Source organism: Nematolebias whitei, chromosome 9 (genome assembly GCF_014905685.2).
Source record: "Nematolebias whitei isolate Nwh7 chromosome 9, NemWhi1, whole genome shotgun sequence".
Taxonomy (NCBI): Eukaryota; Metazoa; Chordata; class Actinopteri; order Cyprinodontiformes; family Rivulidae; genus Nematolebias; species Nematolebias whitei.
In genome coordinates, this window is record NC_056506.1 from 2,698,589 (window position 1) to 2,720,130 (window position 21,542).

Sequence of the window (21,542 nt, forward strand, 5' to 3'; positions counted from 1 at the left end):
AGTTTCAGTCAGGGTTTAGAGCTCATCATAGCACAGAAACAGCACTAGTAAAAGTAACTAATGATATTCTCATGGCCTCAGACAATGGACTTGTGTCTATACTGGTCCTGTTAGACCTCAGTGCTGCATTTGATACAGTCGATCACAATATTTTACTACAGAGGCTTGAATATGATATTGGGATTACAGGAACAGCTCTAAAATGGTTTAAATCATATTTATCTGATAGATTCCAGTTTGTAAATGTAAATAATAAATCTTCACCATAAACCAAAGTTAGTCATGGAGTTCCTCAGGGCTCAGTGCTTGGACCAATACTCTTTACTTTATATATGCTTCCATTAGGTAAACTTATTAAACAGCATGGGATAAATTTTCATTGTTATGCTGATGATACACAATTATATTTGTCCATTAAACCCAATGAATCCAATCAGCTACTTAGACTACAAGCATGTCTTAAAGACATAAAAACCTGGATGACCCTTAATTTTCTCCTGTTGAACAGACAAGGCTGAGGTTTTGGTTTTTGGACCTGAGCACCTTAGGAATGAATGTTTCAGTCTTTCTCCCTCCTTAGATGCATTAATCTGTCCTCCAGCTCTAATGTTAAAAATCTTGGTGTTATTTTTGATCAGGACATGTCTTTTATCCCCCACATTAAAAACGTTACTAGAACCTCCTTCTTCCACCTGCGTAATATCACTAACATTAGAAACATCTGATCTAAAGATGATGCAGAAAAACTGGTCCATGCATTTGTCACGTCTAGACTGGACTATTGCAATGGTTTATTATCTGGATGTCCAAATACTTCTTTAAAACGTCTTCAGCTGATCCAAAATGCTGCTGCCAGAGTCTTAACTGGAGTTACTGGGAGAGATCATATTTCTCCAGTTTTAGCTTCTCTCCATTGGCTCCCTGTCAAATCCAGAATAGAATTCAAAATCTTACAAAGCTCTAAACAACCTGGCTCCATCTTATATTACAGATCTTATTGTTCCATATTTCGAATATTTAGTTCGAATCCACCAGCAGTCACATGCCGAAGCGTCCCTGGGCAAGACACTGAACCCCTCATTGCCTCTGATGTGTGTCCCATCAGTGTATGAATGTGATAAAGTTCTGATTAGTCTCTTTTGAATGATTTGTTCTATTATCTTTGTATAGATCTAGTATAGAGCTGTATGAATGGGTAAATGAGGCACAGATTGTTATAAAGCGCTTTGAGTATCTCGATAAGATAGAAAGGCGCTATAGAAGTGCAGTCCATTTACCATTTAAATAATTTCAGTTGCGTAGGTGTTTGGCACTGTTCTGTTGTGAGATTTTGTGAAGGTTTCAAACTATTAATTGATCATTAGGAGTTTGCTTAGTCAAGTTGATTTGTTTTAGTGTATGTGAGAATAACTGACCAGCAGCTGTGAACCAGGAACCTCTGTTAATTACACCAGCAGGAAGGGAGGTTCAGCCTCATTTGAAGATAACCTTAGGAATGTTGTAGGGCCTCTGAGAAAACTCACCATTTGGAGGCACCAAGAGATAACATTGTATATTGATTTATGGAAGAGCCTCTGTCTGCCTGAGGAGGTGAATTGTGGTGTTACTGTGCAGAAGGTTAAAGTATGTATCTCCCAGGCGGAGGCTCCCAGGCGTTATAAGGAGGCACTTTTCCTTTGTCTTTCAGAACCGGCTCCTGTCCTACTGGGTCCGCTTCTCCAGATCTGCTGTATTCTTTGCATACATGTTTATGAAAATAAATGTTGTTAAGCCTGAAGGAAGCCTGGTCGTTCCCTCTGATTACACCAATCTGGGAAGAATGAACTGGCACTCGTTCTTAACACTGTCCAGTGATTATGCTTCGTTATTGTGTTCATTTTGAAGGTATAATGGTTGTAACTATGAGTCAGACAACGAAGCTTCATGAAGACGTAAATGGTAAATGGACTGTACTTATATATCGCCTTTCTACCTTATCGAGATACTCAAAGCGCTTTACACTACAATCTGTGTCCTCATTTACCCATTCATCAGAGTCAGAGTTTCTTTATTGTCATTCGCACCTCATGTGGTACATGTGGTGGAGCGAAATTATGTACACGGGGTCCCAGTTACATCCAACAATAAAATGTATAAGAAAAACAGTAATAACATCTAAGATATGAACTAAGAAAAACATCAACTAAATATACACTAAGCACTCATAACATAAAACATTGAACATCAGCACAAACATGTCAACAAATCATACAGCACTTTACTAGATCTCTACAAAGCTAATTGAACAAATCATTCTAAAGAGACTAATCAGAGCTTTATCACATTCATACACTGATGGGACACACATCGGAGGCAACGAGGGGTTTAGTGTCTTGCCCAGGGACACTTCAGCATGTGACTGCTGTGGGGTTCAAACCCTCAACTCTTGGATTGGAGGACAACTGCTCTAACCACTCAGCCACAGCCGGCCCCCACTCAGCCATAGCCGCCAATCTTGCAATGTGTGTGTGTGTTGAAAGTAAGCTATATTCTGTGAAACACCACCTGCTGGTTGATTCTTGTACTACACCAAGAAAGCGGCACATTGTCAAAGCTGTCTGGGCACAGATCCCAGAATGGAGGATGCTTGCAGCTAAATAACCGAAACATCTTATTTATGTAAAAAAAACATTATTTATCTTATTTAATATGTGTGGCTTAGAGACAGGCACGTTTTAAAGCCTGAGAATTATGGTATATTTATTTGGAGCTCCAAGCTCATAAAGCACAAGAAATGCATATTTAAGGAGATGATGATCTCTCCCTCCTCATTTTCAATTTAGTTCTTGTTTCATTCAGTTTCTATCACCGAGGAAAAAAGGTTTGAAAGCTCTATCATCCAGGTAGATAAAAACAAAAAGATTAAATCCTGTCACTTGGACCAGTTTGTTTAAGTGAGACTGTCCAGATAACATGATTTAACCTTTTTTGTTGTCACTGAGGAACTATACGTTAGCGACTGGTGTATATCTTAGATCTTCAGCGTACCATTGGGTGTTCCATCCATCCATTTTCTTCCGCTTATCCGGGGTCAGGTCGCGGGGAGTAGCAGCTTAAATAGGGAGGCCCAGACTTCCCTCTCCCCAGCCACTTGGGCCAGCTCTTCCGGGGGAATCCCGAGGCGTTCCCAGGCCAGCCGAGAAACATAGTCCATCCAGCGTGTCCTGGGTCTTCCTCTGGGTCTCCTCCTGGTGGGACGTGCCCGGAACACCTCACCAGGGAGGCGTCTAGGAGGCATCCTAACCAGATGCCTGAGCCACCTCAATTGGCTCCTCTCTATGTGGAGAAACAGCAGCTCTACTCTGAGTCCCTTCCGGATGACCGAGCTTCTCACCCCATCTCTAAGGGAGAGTCCAGACACCCTGCGGAGAAAATTCAATTCAGCCGCATGTATCCATGATCTCGTTCTTTCGGTCACAACCCAAAGCTCATGACCATAAATGAGGGTATGAATGTAGATTGATCGGTAAATTGAGAGCTTCGCCTTTTGACTCAGCTCTCTCTTCACCACAACAGACCGATATAGCGCCCGCTTCACTGCCGACGCTGCACCTATCTGCCTATCAATCTCACACTCCATTTTTCCCTCATTCGTGAAGAAGACCCCGAGATACTTGAACTCCTCCACCTGGGGCAGGACCTCCTCCCCGACCTGGAGAGGGCACTCTACCATTTTCTGGCTTAAGACCATGGCCAACCACACCCCTCCAGGTCTCACTGTCATAGCCCACTTGAGCATTGAAGTCCCCCAGTAGAAAAAGGGAGCCCCCAGGAGGCGCACTCTCCAGTACCCCCCCTCTAAGGACTCCAAAAAGGGTGGGTAATCTGAGCTGCCGTTTGGCACATAAGCACAAACAACAGTCAGAACCCATCCCCCCACATGTAGGTGGAGGGAGACTACCCTCTCGTTCACCGGGGTGAACCCCAATGTACAGGCACTAAGATGGGGGGGCAACAAGTATACCCACTCCTGCTCAGCGCCTCTCGCCAGGGGCAACTCCAGAGTGGAAGTGTCCAACCCCTCTCAAGGAAACTGGTTCCAGAGCCAGAGCCATGTGTTGAGGTGAGTCCGACTATTTCTAGCCAGAAATTCTCAGCCTCACACACCAGCTCAGGCACCTTCCCCACCAGAGAGGTGACATTCCACGTCCCAATAGCCAGCTTCTGTAGCCGAGGATCAGACTGCCAGGGTCCCCGCCCTCGGCCACCACCCATCCCACATTGCACCCGACCCCTTTGGCCCCTCCCACAGGTGGTGAGCCCATGGGAAGGGGGACCCACGTCTCCTCTTCGGACTGTACCCGGCCGGGCTCCATGGGTAAAAGCCCGGCCACCAGGCGCTCACCAGCGTGCCCCACCTCCAGCACTGTTGGGTGTTCATTTAGTGTATATCTTAGTTTATATCTTAGATCCTTATGTATTGTTTCTTTTTACACTTTATATTTTTGCTGTTATTTGATGTAACTGGGACCCTGTGTGCCCAATTTTGTTCCATCTCATGTACCACATGTGATGTGAATAACAATAAAGAACCTTGACCTTGACTTGACCAAAAACATGCATGTTAGAATGACTGGTGACTCTAAATTGTCCCAAGGTGTGAGAGAGTGTGAATGTTTGCTTGTCTCTATGTGTCCCTGTGATGGACTGGAGACCTGTCTAGTGTCCCCCACCTCTCTCACAGTGACTGCTGGATATGGGCACCAGTGACCCCCGTGACCCGAAAAGGAAGAAGAGGGTAAAAGATGATGGATACATGTATGTTTGTATGGTTTATTCAGTGATTGCATTTTGAAGGTTTCAATAAAATTTATTCAGTGGTTTGAGATATTTTGCTCAAGCAGCTATGACCCAGCTTTCCAAACCTTTGCCTGCCTGGATCATCTTACTCAGTCGAGGCTGCACATTTTGACATCTAATTTGAGGGATTTATTTCAAAACTGCACAATAAGAAAAGGCTCATTTAATGATTGCGTACTGGCACTGTTCATCGTCTCTGCATCCTGCGGTCAGTTCAGCCTGCGTGAAAAGAAACTCTTTTCAATGTATGCATGGCAAAAGTTGAGTGGACCCTCCACCTGTCAGGGGGCACTAGCATTCATTCTCTCCTGGCAGCTGTCCCAGAAAGTCACGAGTCTGTTGTCCCTGTTTGAGCAGAAGTCGGTGAAATCTTTGAGCAGGCGGTCCGCCATCCTCTCGTCGCCCAGTGCTCCGGTCCTCCACGCTTTTGTCAGCATGGTGTTGTAGGCCCAGTAATAGCCCACCCTCTCCTCACCACCAAATGGTCCCTGGCTGTTGGAGGTGGTGGAGTTTCTGCGTCTCCGGCTCTGACCGCTTGAGTACTTCCTCTTGGAGTACGGCAGCTGCAAGAACACCGTGCCTGAAAACACCCGGGGGTGGGTCACATTACCATAAAAGAACTGGTGGTTTGGATTGTTTTTATTTGTTGTGACACAACAAACCTGTGACATGGATGTACTGAGGCTTGTTCTCTGCAGGGAAATTAAAAGTTGAGGAAGAAAACTTGTCGTGTACGAAGCCAAACCTGGTACCAGGAACAAGAGAAGAACTCGTCAGAACACAGAAACACATACCGAGAGCATTAGAACCTTCAAGTTTCTCTCCATTAGCTCCCTGTCAAATCCAGAATTGAATTCAAAATCTTACTTCTAACATCCAAAGCTCTCAACAACCTAGCTCCATCTTATATTACAGATCTTATTGTTCCATATTTTCCTAACAGAGCACTTCACTCTCAGACTGCAGGTTTACTTGTGGTTCCTAGAGTTTCCACACGTAGAATGGGAGGCAGATCTTTCAGTTCTCAGGCTCCTCTCTTGTGGAACCAACTACCAGTTTCTGTCCGTGAGGCTGACACATTGTCCAGTTTTAAGACTGGGCTGAAGACTTTCCTTTTTGATGAATCCTATAGTTAGAGTCATTGTTGAGTTGGCTAAGAGTGTTTAGCTGTAGCAGCCATCCTGATTTGGACTGACTCCAAAGGTGTAGAAGGTGAACAAATTGAGTCTGTCCAGTAGTTCATGGGATATTTTGCTAACAAAGACACACTACTTATAGCTGCTTCGCTTTTTATCAGTCCATAAGTTTGACTTGTTTAGTTGACACCTGGAGCCAACAGAGGAGGAAAAAGCTACTGTGATGCTAATTTTAGCTGCTGCTCAGCTCCTTTTAGCTTTTAGATTCTGCTCTGCTGTTTTTACCTTCTGTTCCGCTCTATTTTTAGCTTCTAGTTGCTTCAGCTGCTTCTAGGTTTTAATTTCTGATCAGCTTTTATCAACCTTCTAGTTTTAGCTTCTAGCTACTGTTCTGCTGCTTTTAGGTTTTAGCTTCTGTTCTGTTCTCTCTGGCCTCCTGAGAGGCCATCAGTCAGGGAAAAGTTTGACAGATCTGATCAGTCAAAGGTGATGACACCCCTACCTGAATGATGATTGTAAATATTTTGGAGATACTTGTTCTATTTGTTCAAAATTCAGTCCCAAGAGTACACTGAAAATGGGAATGGGAGCATTTCTTGTGCCAATGAAGCCATGGCAGGAAGTGGTCATTGATTTTACAAACATGGGAGTGAAACAGAGGGTAAACTGTTACATATATTTGCTTGTCTGTCTTGACACTTTTACCAGGTGGGTTGAAGCAATACCCACAAAAACAGAAACAGGTCAAGAGGTCTTTTCAGGTCTCTCTTGTAAATGAGTCCTTGTGGTTCAATGGGACTAACCTGTTTAAATAAAGGTTGAATGAATGGAAAAAGAAGTAATTAATTAGCTAATTAATTATCTGATCCCACATTATGGGGTACCTGATTGCATCAGATCTGATAATGGTACTCATTTTACATCTGATGTGCTGAAAAAAGTTGAATACATTTTTGGGGTCACTCACAGATTTGGTGCTGCTTATCACCCTGCTTCACAGGGTCTGGCAGAAAGAGCAAACCAAACCATAAAACACCAGCTTGCTAAAATATGTGCAGAAACAAAGATGAAATGTTTGGATGCTCTCCCTTTGGTGATGTTTTCTATCAGGTCCTCACCAAATGAACAAATTGGGCTGACCCCACATGAGCTGTTAACAGGGAGGAAAATGCTCTGCCCATTCACTGCTCCTCTGAGCAGCAGCTGCGAACCAGACTTGGACTCGCAAAGACAGAAGAGGTTGTACATTCACCAGTTGCAGTCTGCTATGAAGTTCTTGTCTCACAATGTACAGGAAATTCTCGCTGAAAAACCGACGGGAGAAGATCCTGAGCAGATTGCTGAAGGAGAGTGGGGGTACAGAAAAGTTTTCTACCAGACGTGGGACGAACCAAAGTGGATTGGACCTTTCAAAGTGGTAAGCTCCACAAAATACAGCCTAAGAGTCAGGTTGGATGATGAACACACAAAGATAGGCAGAAACTGGCACAAATCACACTGCAGTTAGAAACCTCAGAGAAGTCAGGGAACACCTGAGGCGGATAGGGGAGGATGTGGAGAGCAAAGAATGATCCAAATTATGACTAGCTTAACGTCTACACAATGGGTCTTTCTGGGGGTCCTGACCTTCATCTCTACAGCAGTGACATTTCCACTGATCAGGATCGGGGGGTAGGATACCAGTAAAGAACAATCTGGACAAAACTAACATCAAAATTAAAACCCCACAACAACAATGTGACATTTTAAAATGGACCAAAAAAGACATTCCCAGTCAGGATGAGGATATATGTGTAAATATATATGGGGGAATCATATTACAATACATTGCTAACAGTAGTTACACTTTCCAATTTGTTCTGTGCTCAGTAATTGACTGCAGTGACACGCCTGAAGCATGGAGGGGGTATGATGTGTATTTATGCAGAACAGATGGAGAACAGATAGAGGTCTCCCCCTACTGCCCTAATTGGGACTTAGTGCTGTGGACAACTAGACCGAATGAGTGGACAGCAGCAGACTGCGACTATGAAAAGCTGAAGGGAAAGACTTCCCTAAACCAGAGACAGGCAGTAAACTCTAATATTCAAGGACAGAACCCACTATTGTCCATCAGAAACATTGTCCACAACACTTATCCAACAAAAGAAGAAAAAGGAAGCATAGAGAGGACAGGAATAAGCTGTGACAGAAATTATGAGATGGCTTTTATTTTACTCTAAGAGTTGATGTATCAGGATATGATCCATTGGGTTTAATAAAGATAATCGTCCGTTAGTCCAACCAACCTTTATTTAGACAACCAGAATGATACAGGAGGATTGCCTGTGACTTTTACTAGAGCTGTTTCTGTGCTATGATGAGCTCTAAACCCTGACTCTTCAAACAGATTATTTCTTTGTAGATGTTCACGCAACTGACCTGCAACTATTTTCTCTAGAATTTTTGAGATGAAAGTTAGATTAGATATAGGTCTATAATTGGCCAAAATGTCTGAATCAAGGTCAGACATTTTAAGTAAAGGTTTAATTACAGCAACCTTAAAGCTCTGTGGTACGTAACCATTCATTAAAGACAAATTAAGTACATCCAAAATGTGGACATTAATTAGTGGAAATACCTCTTTAAACAGTCTGGTTGGGATGGGATCTAGCAGACATGTGGATGGTTTGGATGAGGTTATTATTTTTGACAATTCAGAGTTCAAGAGGACAAAAACAGTTCAAACATAAATCAGGCTCTAGTGAAATTTTTAAAGTTGCCTCATTTGACAGGGGACTAGAGATAGTAGAAGGAAGGATGGTTTGAATTTTCTCTCTAACTGAAATAATTTTATTTATAAAGAATCTCATGAAGTCATCACTACTTATAGTTGTAGGGACACATGGTTCAACAGAAATGGGACTTTTAATTAGTCTAGCAATATCTAAAAAAGTTAAATCTGGTCCTCTGGACATTCAAAAAAACAAAACAAAGCAAATCAACAAAAAAATGTAGAAACGTTTCGTCTCTCATCCGAGAGACTTCCTCAGTCTGAGGAACTGTATTCAGCTCAGTCTCTTAAATAGCACCGTCTCAGAGTGGATCAACCAGTTTTGCTGCTGACAACCAAAACCAGCTGATCACATGCTCAAGAAGGACCATCAGCATAACAATGGATCATTAGCACACTGATGGCTGTTTACTGTTCACAGAGGGCTGAGTGATACTAGCAATCACAGCATTGTAAGAGGGGGACAGTTGAACCCGGAGGCCTCCACCCCTGTTTAATGATGGACGATTTCTTTTCACAAAGATGGCCTCCTTTACTCCTCTCTCAAACCATCGTTCCTCTCTGTCCAGGATGTGAACATCTTCATCCCTGAAAGAGTGATTGCTGGCCTGGAGATGAGTGTAGACCGCAGAGTCCTGGCCTGATGATGTTGCTCTTCTGTGCTGGGCCATCCTTTTGGCCAGTGGCTGTTTAGTTTCCCCGATGTAAGACTGATCACAGCCCTCCTGACACTGAACAGCATACACAACATTGCTCTGTTTGTGCCGGGGGACTGGATCTTTGGGATGAACCAGTCTTTGCCGTAATGTATTTTGGGGTTTAAAAGCCACTGGGACGTTATGTTTAGAAAATAAACGTCTCAGTTTCTCTGATACTCCCTCAACATATGGAATGACCACTGGTCTGGGTTCCTCCTTTTCACCTGTTGGCTGACTGGAGTCCTGTTTGGGTTTCTTCTCTGCTTTTAGGAAGGCCCAGTTAGGATATCCACATTGCTCTAGAGCCTGTCTTGTGTGGGATTTCTCCTTCTGCCTGGCTCCTGAGCTAGTGGGGACGCTGTCTGCTCTGTGATACAGAGTCCTGATGACTCCTAACTTGTGCTCCAAAGGGTGATGGGAGTCAAACTGCAAATACTGGTCTGTGTGGGTGGGTTTGCGGTACACCTCAGTTTGCAAATGTCCTCTATTAGAGACTGAGACCTCACAGTCCAAGAAAGCCAACCTGTCATTTTTTACATCTTCTCGTGTGAACTTGATGTATTTATCCACAGAGTTGATGTGGTCAGTAAAATGTTGGACTTCCTGAGATTTGATTTTAACCCAGGTGTCGTCAACATACTTGAACCAATGACTTGGTGGTGTCCCTGAAAAGGACGTCAAGGCTCTCTTTTCTACCTCCTCCATGTACAGGTTGGCAACAATAGGAGAACTGGAGACCCCATAGCACACCCATGTTTCTGCCTATAATATTGCTCCCCATATGTGAAGTAGGTTGACTGCAGGCACAGTTTCAAGAGTTGACACAGTTGTTCTGTAGAAAGTGTGGTCCTGCTGCTCAGAGTGGTGTCTGATTTTAATCTTAAACTGACCACCTCTACTGCATCATCAACAGGAATGCAAGTAAAGAGTGATGTGACATCAAAAGAGACCATTGTTTCATCAGTCTCCATGATGACATCCCTCACCTTGTCCACAAAGTCCATGGTGTTCTGTATGTGGTGTTCTGAGCTGCCAACTAAAGGGATGAGTACAGACGCCAGATATTTGGAAACATTGTAAGTGACAGAGTTAATCATACTAACAATTGGTCTTAAAGGTACACAAGATTCTTCCTTCTTCATCTTCCACCATTTGGTCTTCTTCTCTGATTTTACTCTTTTTCTTTTGTTCACAACAAAAGTCATTCTACACACAACCATCTGATGCTGTCTGCCCACGCTCTCCCCTGCCACAACCTTACAGTCTCCAATCTCCCTCAGGTTTCCTCTTCTACACAGAATGTAGTCAACCTGCGTACTCCTTCCTCCACTCTTATAGGTCACTCTATGTTCCTCCCTCTTTTGGAAATAGGTATTGACTATAGCCATTTCCATTCTCTTGGCAAAATCCACCACCATCTGTCCTTCCTGGTTTCTTTCCTTGACACCAAACCTACCCATCACTTCCTCATCCCCTCTGTTTCCTTCACCAACATGTCCATTCAGGTCTGCTCCAATCACCACTCTCTCCTCCCTGGGAATACTCTCTATCACTTCATCCAGATCGTTCCAAAATGTATCTTTCTCTTCCTCATCACATCCAACCTGTGGAGCATAACCACTGATTATGTTTAGCATCAGACCTTCTACTTCTACCTTCAGGCACCTCACCCAATCTGACACTCTCTTCACCTCTATTACATTCTTTGCCAACTCCTCCTTTAGGACCACCCCTACCCCATTTCTCTTTCTATCCAAACCATGATAAAACAGTTTGAACCCTGCTCCAATGCTGCAAGCCTTGCTGCCCTTCCACTTGGTCTCTTGGACACATAAAACATCTACCTTTCTTCTCTGCATCATATCAGTCAGTTCTCTACCTTTGCCTGTCATTGTCCCCACATTTAGAGTTGCAACCCTCAGTCCTACATTCTTGATTTTCCTCTTCTCCCTCTGTCTCCTGACACGTTTCCCTCCTTGTGGTCTTGGACTAACAGTAGCACAATTTCCGCCGGCACCCTGTTTGTCAACAGCACCGGTGGTTATCGTTGTTAACCCGGGCCTCGACCGATCTGGTATGGTTGCGCTTTGATGAACTCGCATTATTGTCTTAGCAAAAGTGTTTTACATCGGATGCCATTCCTGACACAACCCTGACAATTTACCCGGGCTTGGGACCGGCACAAGAAATAAACTGGCTTGTGCTCCCTAGTGGCTGGTTTTGGCTCAAGGACAACCAATCAAAGTTATCACACAAAGCCAGGTGCACAAATATCTCAGAAAAGGGACAGTGGAATGTACTAAAGCCACAAACGCATGATGGGGAAGATGGGAGGACATCCTGTTAGATCCTGATCTAGAGATAGTACCTGTACAACCGGCTGACAAAAAGGTGACAAAAGGGGCACCTGATGAACCAAAACCACACAAATGGACCCTCTATACTGATGGATCCAAAAAAGAATTTGATCAGGTGGCACATTGGGGATTTATTCTCAAACAGCAAGGGAATGAGTGTTGCTGTAGAAGGGGGAGAGTTCCAGGAAGTGCCCAAACTGGAGAAGTAACAGCAGTGCTAGAAGGATTGCTTAAACTAACTAACAGAAAAATAAAGACAGCGAGAGTAGTGACTGACAGTCATTAATGTGCACAAGCCCTGAAAGAGGACTTATCCATCTGGGAAGAAAACAGATTTGAGAGTGCAAAAGGAAAAGTGGTGGCTCATCATGACCTGTGGAAGAAAATAGTTGAACTAAGGCTAAACCTACATTTAGCTATAGAGCACCAACAGTCCCACACCAGAGAAGGAAAGCACTGGCAGGATAACGATGAAGTGGATCGATATGTTCAACAAAGAAAAATTGTTTTTGTCGGGATCGAGAAGTGGGACAGAACCTCCCAGGGGCGGAGGGTCCCAGAAGAGTATGTGGTTCAGGTTGTACGGAGCGTGCATGAGGGCTTAGGGCATGCAAGCGTACTACCCACACGTAAGGAATTGGAAAATCAACAATGTAACAATACCAGAATGGTGTTAATCAGTGTAAAATAGCAAAAACTTTTAAGTTATCATCATCAACCGTGCATAACATCATCAAAAGATTCAGATAATCTGGAACAATCGCTGTGCGTAAGGGTCAAGGCCGTAAAACTCTACTGGATGCTCGTGATCTCCGGGCCCTTAAACGTCACTGCACCTCAAACAGGAATGCCACTGTCAAGGAAATAACAGAATGGGCTCAGGAATACTTCCAGAAAACATTGTCAGTGAACACAATCCACCGTGCCATCCGCCGTTGCCAGCTGAAACTCTACAGTGCAACGAGGAAGCCATTTCTAAGCAAGCTTCACAAGCTCAGATGTTTGCACTGGGCCAGGGGTCATTTAAAATGGAGTGTGGCAAAATGGAAGACTGTTCTGTGGTCAGATGAGTCACGATTTGAAGTTCTTTATGGAACACTGGGACACCATGTCATCCGGACCAGAGAGGACAAGGATAGCCCAAGTTGTTATCAACACTCCGTTCAGAAGCCTGCATCATTGATGGTATGGGGTTGCATGAGTGCTTGTGGCATGGGCAGCTTGCATGTCTGGAAAGGCACCATTAATGCAGAGAACTATGTTCAGGTTCTAGAACAACATATGCTCCCATCTAGACGTCATCTCTTTCAGGGAAGACCCTGCATTTTTCAACACGATAATGCCACACCACATTCTGCAGCAATCACAACATCATGGCTACGTAGGAGAAGGATCCGGGTACTGAAATGGCCAGCCTGCAGTCCAGATCTTTCACCTATAGAGAACATTTGGTGCATCATAAAGAGGAAGGTGCGACAAAGAAGGCCCAAGACGATTGAACAGTTAGAGGCCTGTATTAGACATGAATGGGAGAGCATTCCTATTTCTAAACTTGAGAAACTGGTCTCCTCTGTCCCCAGACGTCTGTTGAGTGTTGTAAGAAGAAGGGGGGATGCCACACAGTGGTAAAAATGGACTTGTCCCAACTTTTTTGGGATTTGTTGACGCCATGAAATTTAGAAACAACAGATTTTCCCCTTAAAATTATACATTCTCTCAGTTTAAACTTTTGATCTGTGATTTGTGTTCTATTCTGAATAAAATATTAGATGTTGGCACCTCCACATCATTGCATTCAGTTTTTATTCACAATTTGTTTAGTGTCCCAACGTTTTTGGAATCCAGTTTGTAAGAAGGTATTATTATTCCCTTAAATCCTTCAAAGCTCAATTGAACGAAAAGAAGTTTGAAGCCCCTAAGAAAACCCCTGTAGTACAGAGATGCAACCTGGGACCGAGTGTAAGGCCTATGGCGCCACCTTTGTATCCCGGACTAGGTGGAGCTGAAGAAGGGATGACAACTGAGAAAGAAGAAATGCACTGGAATCCTCGAGATCTACTCACACAGTCAGTGCAGCAGTCTTGGCCTTATAGCCCTCTATGGGTAGAGCAAAAGATACACCACTCGGCACCAATCAATATCCATTGGATTTCAGGGTGTTCTGGGATCTAATGGAGACAAACAGTGCCGAAACGGAACAGCTGCCTGACGAAGTAAAGGACAAGGCTCAAAAGGGTGGTTGGGAAGATCCCTGGGAATTAATGACATGGGCCCAGCTTATTGAACCAAGATCTCCCATTGGTGGACCTGCCTGACGTTCCTTGTGAAGTAGGACTCAGACACTCAAATTTGTATTATTATACAACCAGTTTGGATAAACGGGCTGTACAAGGGGCTAGGCCAAAACAAAAAACTGCAGAATATTTGGTAACATCTAAAGCTTGGGAGCGACACAGAGTGCTGAAGATTCCCAGAACTGTGGCACAGCGAGTGGACACTCCCATAAGACCTGACTCCACCCAGAGTTAGAATTTCCATTCAGATGATCGTAGTAGCATATAGGAGAATGTATTTGGTTGGAGCAACATTCAACCTGATTGAAGAAAACAAAGACGATGGAGAAGGGTCCAATTCCAGCAAAACTGAGAAAAGACGGACTTACGGGTGAGCAAGCAAGATGACGACAGCATAAACTAGAGGCTCCTTGACAAATATTCAAAAAAAGTCCCCTTTCTCTATGTAACTATGAGAAATACCATATATTAAAGAGTGAGATAAAATGCCTAAAGCGAAATCCAAAAGTGCTCTGCCACCCCATCAAGTGACAACCGTAGACGAAGAAATGAACGCTGAATGCAGGGCAAGCCTCTCGGACTCAGAAGCTTCGGCTAACGATACAGCTAACAAGGTGGCCAATGTACAAACTACAGTGAGGAAAATAAGTATTTGAACACCCTGCGACTTTGCAAGTTCTCCCACGTAGAAATCATGGAGGGGTCTGAAATTTTCATCTTAGGTGCATGTCCACTGTGAGAGACATAATCCATTTAAAATAAAAAAATGGAAATCACAATGCATGATTTTTTTAAATAATATATTGTGTGTTACTGCTGCAAATAAGTATTTGAACACCTGCCAATCAGAAACAGTTCTGGCCCTCAAAGACCTGTTAGTCCGCCTCTAAAAAGTTCACCTCCACTCCACTTATTATTCTAAATTAGAAGCACCTGTTTGAGGTCGTTAGCTACATAAAAATACCTGTCCACCACATACAATCAGTAAGACTCAAACTACTAACATGGCTAAGACCAAAGAGCTGTCCAAAGACACCAGAGACAAAATTGTAGACCTCCACAAGGCTGGAAAGGGCTACGGGGCAAAAAAAGATAAACTGTTGGGGCAATTATTAGAAAATGGAAGAAGCTAAACATGACTGTCAATCTCTCTCGGACTGGGGCTCCATGCAAGATCTCACCTTGTAGCATATCAATGATCCTAAGAAAGTTGAGGAATCAGCCCAGAACTACACGGGAGGAGCTGGTCAATGACCTGAAGAGAGCTGGCACCACTGTTTCCAAAGTTTCTGTGGGTAATACACTAAGACATCATAATTTAAAATCATGCATGGCATGGAAGGTTCCCCTGCTTAAATCAGCACACGTCCAGGCCTGTCTTAAGTTTGTCCATGATCATTTGGATGATTCAGAGGAGTCATGGGAGAAAGTTATATGGTCAGATGAGACCAAAATAAAACTTTTGGGACTGGATCTTTGGGATGAACCTGGTTCATCCCAAAGATCTCTAACCAGCCACTGGCCAAAAGGATGGCCCAGAACAGAAGATCAACATCATCAGGCCAGGATTCTGTGGTCTACACTCATCTCCAGGCCAGCGGTCACTCTTTCAGGGATGAAGATGTTCACATCCTGGACAGAGAGGAACGATGGTTTGAGAGAGGAGTAAAGGAGGCCATCTTTATGAAAAGAAATCATCCATCATTAAATAGGGGTGGAGACCTCCGTGTTAAACTCTCCCCCTCTTACAATGCTGTCGCACTGCTCCTAGGGTATCCTTCCCAAAATGCTTAGCAATATGCTGGTGAAGATTCTCAGTCATCTAGGACATGATAAATTCAAAAAAGGTTCAGTACAAAAACAATTGGACTTTATTTGTAATAGAAGACGTTTCGCTCCTCATCCGAGGAGCTTTCTCAATTCAAAGAGCAGTGAGTGTGGGGTTCAGGTTATAAGGCCCTATTTACACGAACACGATGGGGGGAAACATAGTTTTTTTTTTATGTTAATTAGAGGAAAAGATTTGCATTGACACGGGCGGATTTTAGGTTTACATGCATCCGGAGGATTACCCCCCGCCCCCCCGAATCTGCTGTAGTTACCATTCCAAGTCATTAGATGGCACTGTGAATTTTGTACCTTCACCTAATGCGCATGCGTGGTGCCTCGGCACGCTCATTTCCTGTGAGCTAAAAAGCTTAGCTAACAACAACGTAACAACAAGTAAAAGCTGGATTCTGGCTGGATTTTGGATAAGAGTCGACAGATTTGACGCCAAGTGGGACCGCTTCATCTAACAGCTTCACACCGGTCGCTGAGTGGACCAGAACCGAGTCGACAATGTTGGACTTTACTCCGTGATAATCAGTAGCTGATTTAAAAGCAGGTAAATCAACGTTGTTAATAATGTTAGTTTGTGTTTACTTCGGTTACAAAACAACCATCTGAGTTTTTATTTTTCCTGAAAGAAGAAGAAGCTGTCTCCCACCAGACAGACTGGTTTTGAACGAGGCTCGGCCCAGGTGCAGTGCAGGAGGACGTGGAAGAGAGCTGTTGGATGAACTATTTATTTCAAATTCCCCTCATTTCTTTTATTCAATCCATTCAAGTTCAGTTAACGTGTTTTAATAGTGTGTTCAGTTTAATTATCAGTGTTTGTGTGACATACAGTTTGTGGTGTTGAATAAATAAGTAAAAATTAAACCTGATGTCTTCATTTTCAACTTTAGTGTTCACGCTATATGTTTAGCATCATTTTAAATTTGAATTAAATAATGTCCAGATAGCTTCATTTAGCTCAGAGCTTCATTATATATTGTACATTAACATAAATACTGTTTATTATTATTAAACTGTTATTATTTAGCACATTTAGTATATTATAGTGCAGTGCGACGTGTGCACGTGCCACGTTCTATAAACAGCAACATTAAAACTGGATCAGACTGTGTCTCTTCCAACACAGATATCGGTCACAGCACCTGGAATCTGACGTAGATTAACTACGAGATTAAATTATATTCCATCAGTCGAGGTTCTGAAAGCGGTGTGTCCGCCGTCATGTTGATAAAAATATAGCGTATGTCCGCGCGTGCGTGTGCGCATGTGGTTTAACACAAAGCCTCAGCGGGAGATGTTTACATTATCAGCGGGGGGGTCAGCGAAAGACCTCCACTCTGGAAGGTGGGTTCAGAAGAGGGGGGGCCACTGGTATCGTGTAAATGATCAGCAGAACCGCAGAGAGAAAGCTGCGGATGCACTCAAAATACGCGCCGTGTAAACAGCCCCTAAGTCTGAGTGAGATAAGATACACATACATATGTAGATTTGACAATTCACACTTCAACACCTTAACAGTAGGGGTTTCTTAAGGTCTTTGTTACTCTACTTCACAGATGAGGCTCCTCTGTTCCCATCAGGTGTGAAAACTGGCTGGGAATCAGTCTTAAAGTTGCATTATATGTTGTTTTTTTTTAAGTGGAAATCTGAGACCTCCTCCTCTGTTAAGAGATGTTTTTTCTTTTTGCTGTTTTCTTATCCCAAACCATCAGTCAAGATCAGGAGGTTGTCACCAACACTAATTTTCAGGACCAGTGGGTTAGAAATTTGTCTAACAGGACCTTGACACAACCTGAGAAAGAAGTGCTGGCAAAAGGACTACATTTTGCCATCTCCCCACAAGAAATACCTGTTGTGGAACTAATCAAGGCCACTGAATCCGCAATTAGGAACAACAACTTGACGGAAGCAGAGGCAGAACAACTCAGAATGAAAATATCAGCAACTCGCTCAAGTGCCAAACCACCTCCTTCAAATCTCACATCACAGGAAAGGAAAGCTGTAACATCACTAAGCCAGCACCAAAACATCACCATTTTACTAGCACAATAGTCCTCAATACTTCTGATTATTGTCAGATAAATAAATGGAAGACGTGCTGAGGAGAGAATGCTGGCGCTGTATGTTCGCCGCTTCTCTGCGGTAAAAAGTCATTATACTGTTGCCATATTCGTGGACATTTATCTGGACTTATTTTTGTTCAGTAATTTCTCAATCAGTACTTATACAGACAGCTTAATTAGCACTCCCTAACAGGAATTTGGGACTATTGCTGTCAACATACAACTCCAGCACGGCGGCTCGGACTTTGCTTGAAGAACTAGCAACTATTATTATTGCGCTTACCTTGCTGCCTCTGTCAACCTCCTGTGTCATCTGGATTGTTCCAGTTTGTCATCTTTTGCTGGATTTTTTCCTGTGCTATGCTGTGGATTACATCACACTGCCTTTTGGATATCCTTTTCGGAGATGTGGGTCTGCTGTTAGCGGCTAGCTCTGTGCTAGCTTCCCCTGGCTTAGCTGGCTTGTTGATGTTGTCCTACTCCGCCTCCCAGCTGATTGGACTTAACAACTGCTCCATCCCACCTTCTGTTTCTATCATTAAACAACTGGGCCTTCTGCGTAGACCTCGTTATGTCCATAGAGGCTCTCTGAAGAGAAATGTTTACTCTCGGCAAGCTGGGTCTGACTCCATCCCTTCCATCTGGTCTATCGGTCCTGCCACACATCAATTACGTCATCAGAACGCTGCCTCTGTAGTCCTTGATATTGCTGAAAGAACACAGTGCACGAAGTGGCAAGGAAAACGTGGAGTGGACTTCAGGCTGCTTAAACCTCTTCTAAAGGTTTCTACTCCAACCAGTATTAAAATAGAACTTTCCAATGCTCAATCACTGTCCAATAAATCATGTCTTATTCATGATCATATTCTGGAGAAGAATTTGGACTTCATGTGCCTTACTGAAACATGGCATCAACCAGATGTGTACAGTTCTCTGAATGAAGCCTGTCCCTCTGGATACAGTTACCTGCAGAAAGCCCGCTGCACTGGCCGTGGTGGTGGTCTGGCTGTAATTTACCACAGTAATTTAAAATTATCACATCTGGCTTCTCAGGACTTTTTGTCTTTTGAATGTTTGGCCTTCAACCTCAAAGCCCCCCTCCTGATGAATGTTATATTGATTTATCGGCCTCCCAAACCACATGTTTCATTTAACTCAGCGATGCATGACCTTCTCACTTTTTTCTGCGCATCTCCTGTGAAAAAATTATTCTTGGAGATTTAAATATCCACATTGATAATTCCTCTTCCCCTCTAGCAGCAGAGTTTAAGTCTCTTTTGGACTCTCTCAATCTCACTCAATATGTTGACGCCCCTACGCACAACAGGGGGCACACTCTGGATTTGGTGATTACAGACACAGTACCTATCAATAACTTATCTGTATATGACCTGGGTGTCTCGGACCACAGTGTCATCTCCCAGGAAGTGCCTTCAACTTTGTTTGTTCCAAACCCTAAACAACTTATCCAGTTCCGTGACTTTAAAAACATTTCCCCTGAGGTTCTGTCCTCTAATCTCCACTCCCTGTCCGCTGTCAATCATTCATCTGCAAATGACTCTGTAGATTACTACAACCAATCTCTCCAGGAGCTTCTGGACCTCCATGCTCTCTTTAAAGCAAGGTTGGTGTCTTTCTCCCGTTCAACCCCTTGGTCCACTGCTGAGCTGCGCAGGATGAAATCAGCTGGCCGTGCTATTTAGAGACGTGTAAAATCCTCTGGTCTCTCTGTACTGCAGCAGGCATATAAAGAACATCAGAAAGCCTACGCCTTTTCTCTTAAAGAAGCACGGTCCAAATATTATTCTAACATCATTAACAACTGCCCTGGAAACTCTAAACAACTCTTCTCCACAATAAATAATCTCCTTAATCCCATTAAACAATCTCACGAGGATTCTGTTCAAAAATGCAATCTGTTCCTTTCATTCTTTAAAAACAAAGTTAACTCCATTAGATCTCAGCTCCGTAGCCTCCCTGATCTTCATCTGCCATCTACCCGTTAGCATTCTGGGTCCCTGAGCTGCTTTGATGAGGTTGTTCAGGTTGTTCAGAGTGAAGTGGAGACCATCATAAAGAAAATGAAGCCTTCATCCTGCACCCTGGATTCCTTCCCTTTGTCTCTCATAAAATCCAACCACTCTGCAATAAGCCCATTAATCACACAAATAATAAGTCACTGCAATCTGGTCAAGTTCCACTGCCTCTTCAAACTGCCATCATTAGGCCCCTTCTGAAAAAAATCTAATTTGGATCCAGACATTCTTTCTAATTACCGCCCAATTTCTCACCTCCCATTTCTGTCAAAAGTGCTGGAAAAAGCAGTTGCTGCTCAGCTGCAGATCCACCTACAACAACACTCCCTGTATGAGAAGTTTCAGTCTGGCTTCCATGCAGCTCACAGTACTGAGACCGCATTGCTGAGAGTCACCAATGATGTCCTCATGGCTGCTGACACTGGTTCTCCCTCCCTCCTTGTTCTCCTTGACCTTATTGCAGCTTTCGACACTGTGGACCATAGTAGCCTCCTCCACCGTCTTCATGTGGAGGTCGGTCTCTGTGACACTGTCCTGGACTGGTTTAAATCTTTCTTCCAATAGGCTGGAATGTGTTAGTCTTGGCAATGCCAAGTCCCAGACTGTCTGTGTCTCCTGTGGTGTCCCTCAAGGGTCAGTTCTAGGGCCCCTGCTATTTTCCCTTTACATACTGCTTTTAGGTCAAATTATTAATCAGTACAACATTTCTTTTCACTGTTATGCCGATGATACACAGCTTTACATCAGGACTGGAGCATCATCTTCATCATTGTCATCTCCATCTTCACTCGCTGCCCTCTCTACCTGCCTGGAGGAGATAAGGGCATGGATGAATCAGAACTTTCTTCAGTTAAACTGCTCCAAAACAGAGGCCATACTGATTGGCACCCCTCACCAGGTTCAAACTTCAACTATAACGACTATTTCCTTTTCTGGACAAGACATCCCCCTCTCCACCTCTGTTACAAATTTTGGAATAAATATGGACTCTCATCTTACATTTGAAAATCACATTAAGCATCTGTTTGAAACCTGTTTCTTCCATCATCGAAATATCTCCAAACTGCGCCCATCTCTCACTTTTGCTGATGCAGAGAAACTCGTCCATGCCTTTGTCTCCTCCACTCGACTACTACAACTCCCTGTTTACTGGAATAACCGGCAAAAACCTTCAGAAGCTTCAATATATTCAAAACAGTGCAGCCAGGATTTTATTGAGAGCTCGTAAATTTGAACATATTACACCCATTCTCCATAACCTCCATTGGCTTCCTGTCACTTACAGAATTCAGTACAAAATTGCTCTCATCACCATCAGTGTTTATACAGAAATTCACGAGATTATCTGAAGGACCTTCTTGCTCCATATTCATCCACCCGGTCCCTACGATCACAGAACAGTAATCTCCTCCACCTTCCACGAACTAAATTAAGAACCATGGGAGATCGGGCATTCTGTGTGGCTGCCCCCCCCCCCCCCCCCCCCCCCCCCCCCCCCCCCCCCCCC

At 43.6% G+C, this 21,542-nt stretch overlaps 1 protein-coding gene across 1 annotated transcript in view; it reads right to left on the reverse strand.

Moving 5' to 3' along the window:
• Nucleotides 1–4,809: 4,809 nt before the first annotated feature.
• Nucleotides 4,810–21,542, reverse strand: part of depdc5 (DEP domain containing 5, GATOR1 subcomplex subunit) — a 393,910-nt gene continuing 377,177 nt past the window's right edge. Inside the window, 2 exon segments of the mRNA XM_037681974.1 lie at nt 4,810–5,419; nt 5,502–5,584. Coding sequence (XP_037537902.1) covers nt 5,121–5,419; nt 5,502–5,584 — 382 coding nt within the window. The 3' untranslated portion in view covers nt 4,810–5,120.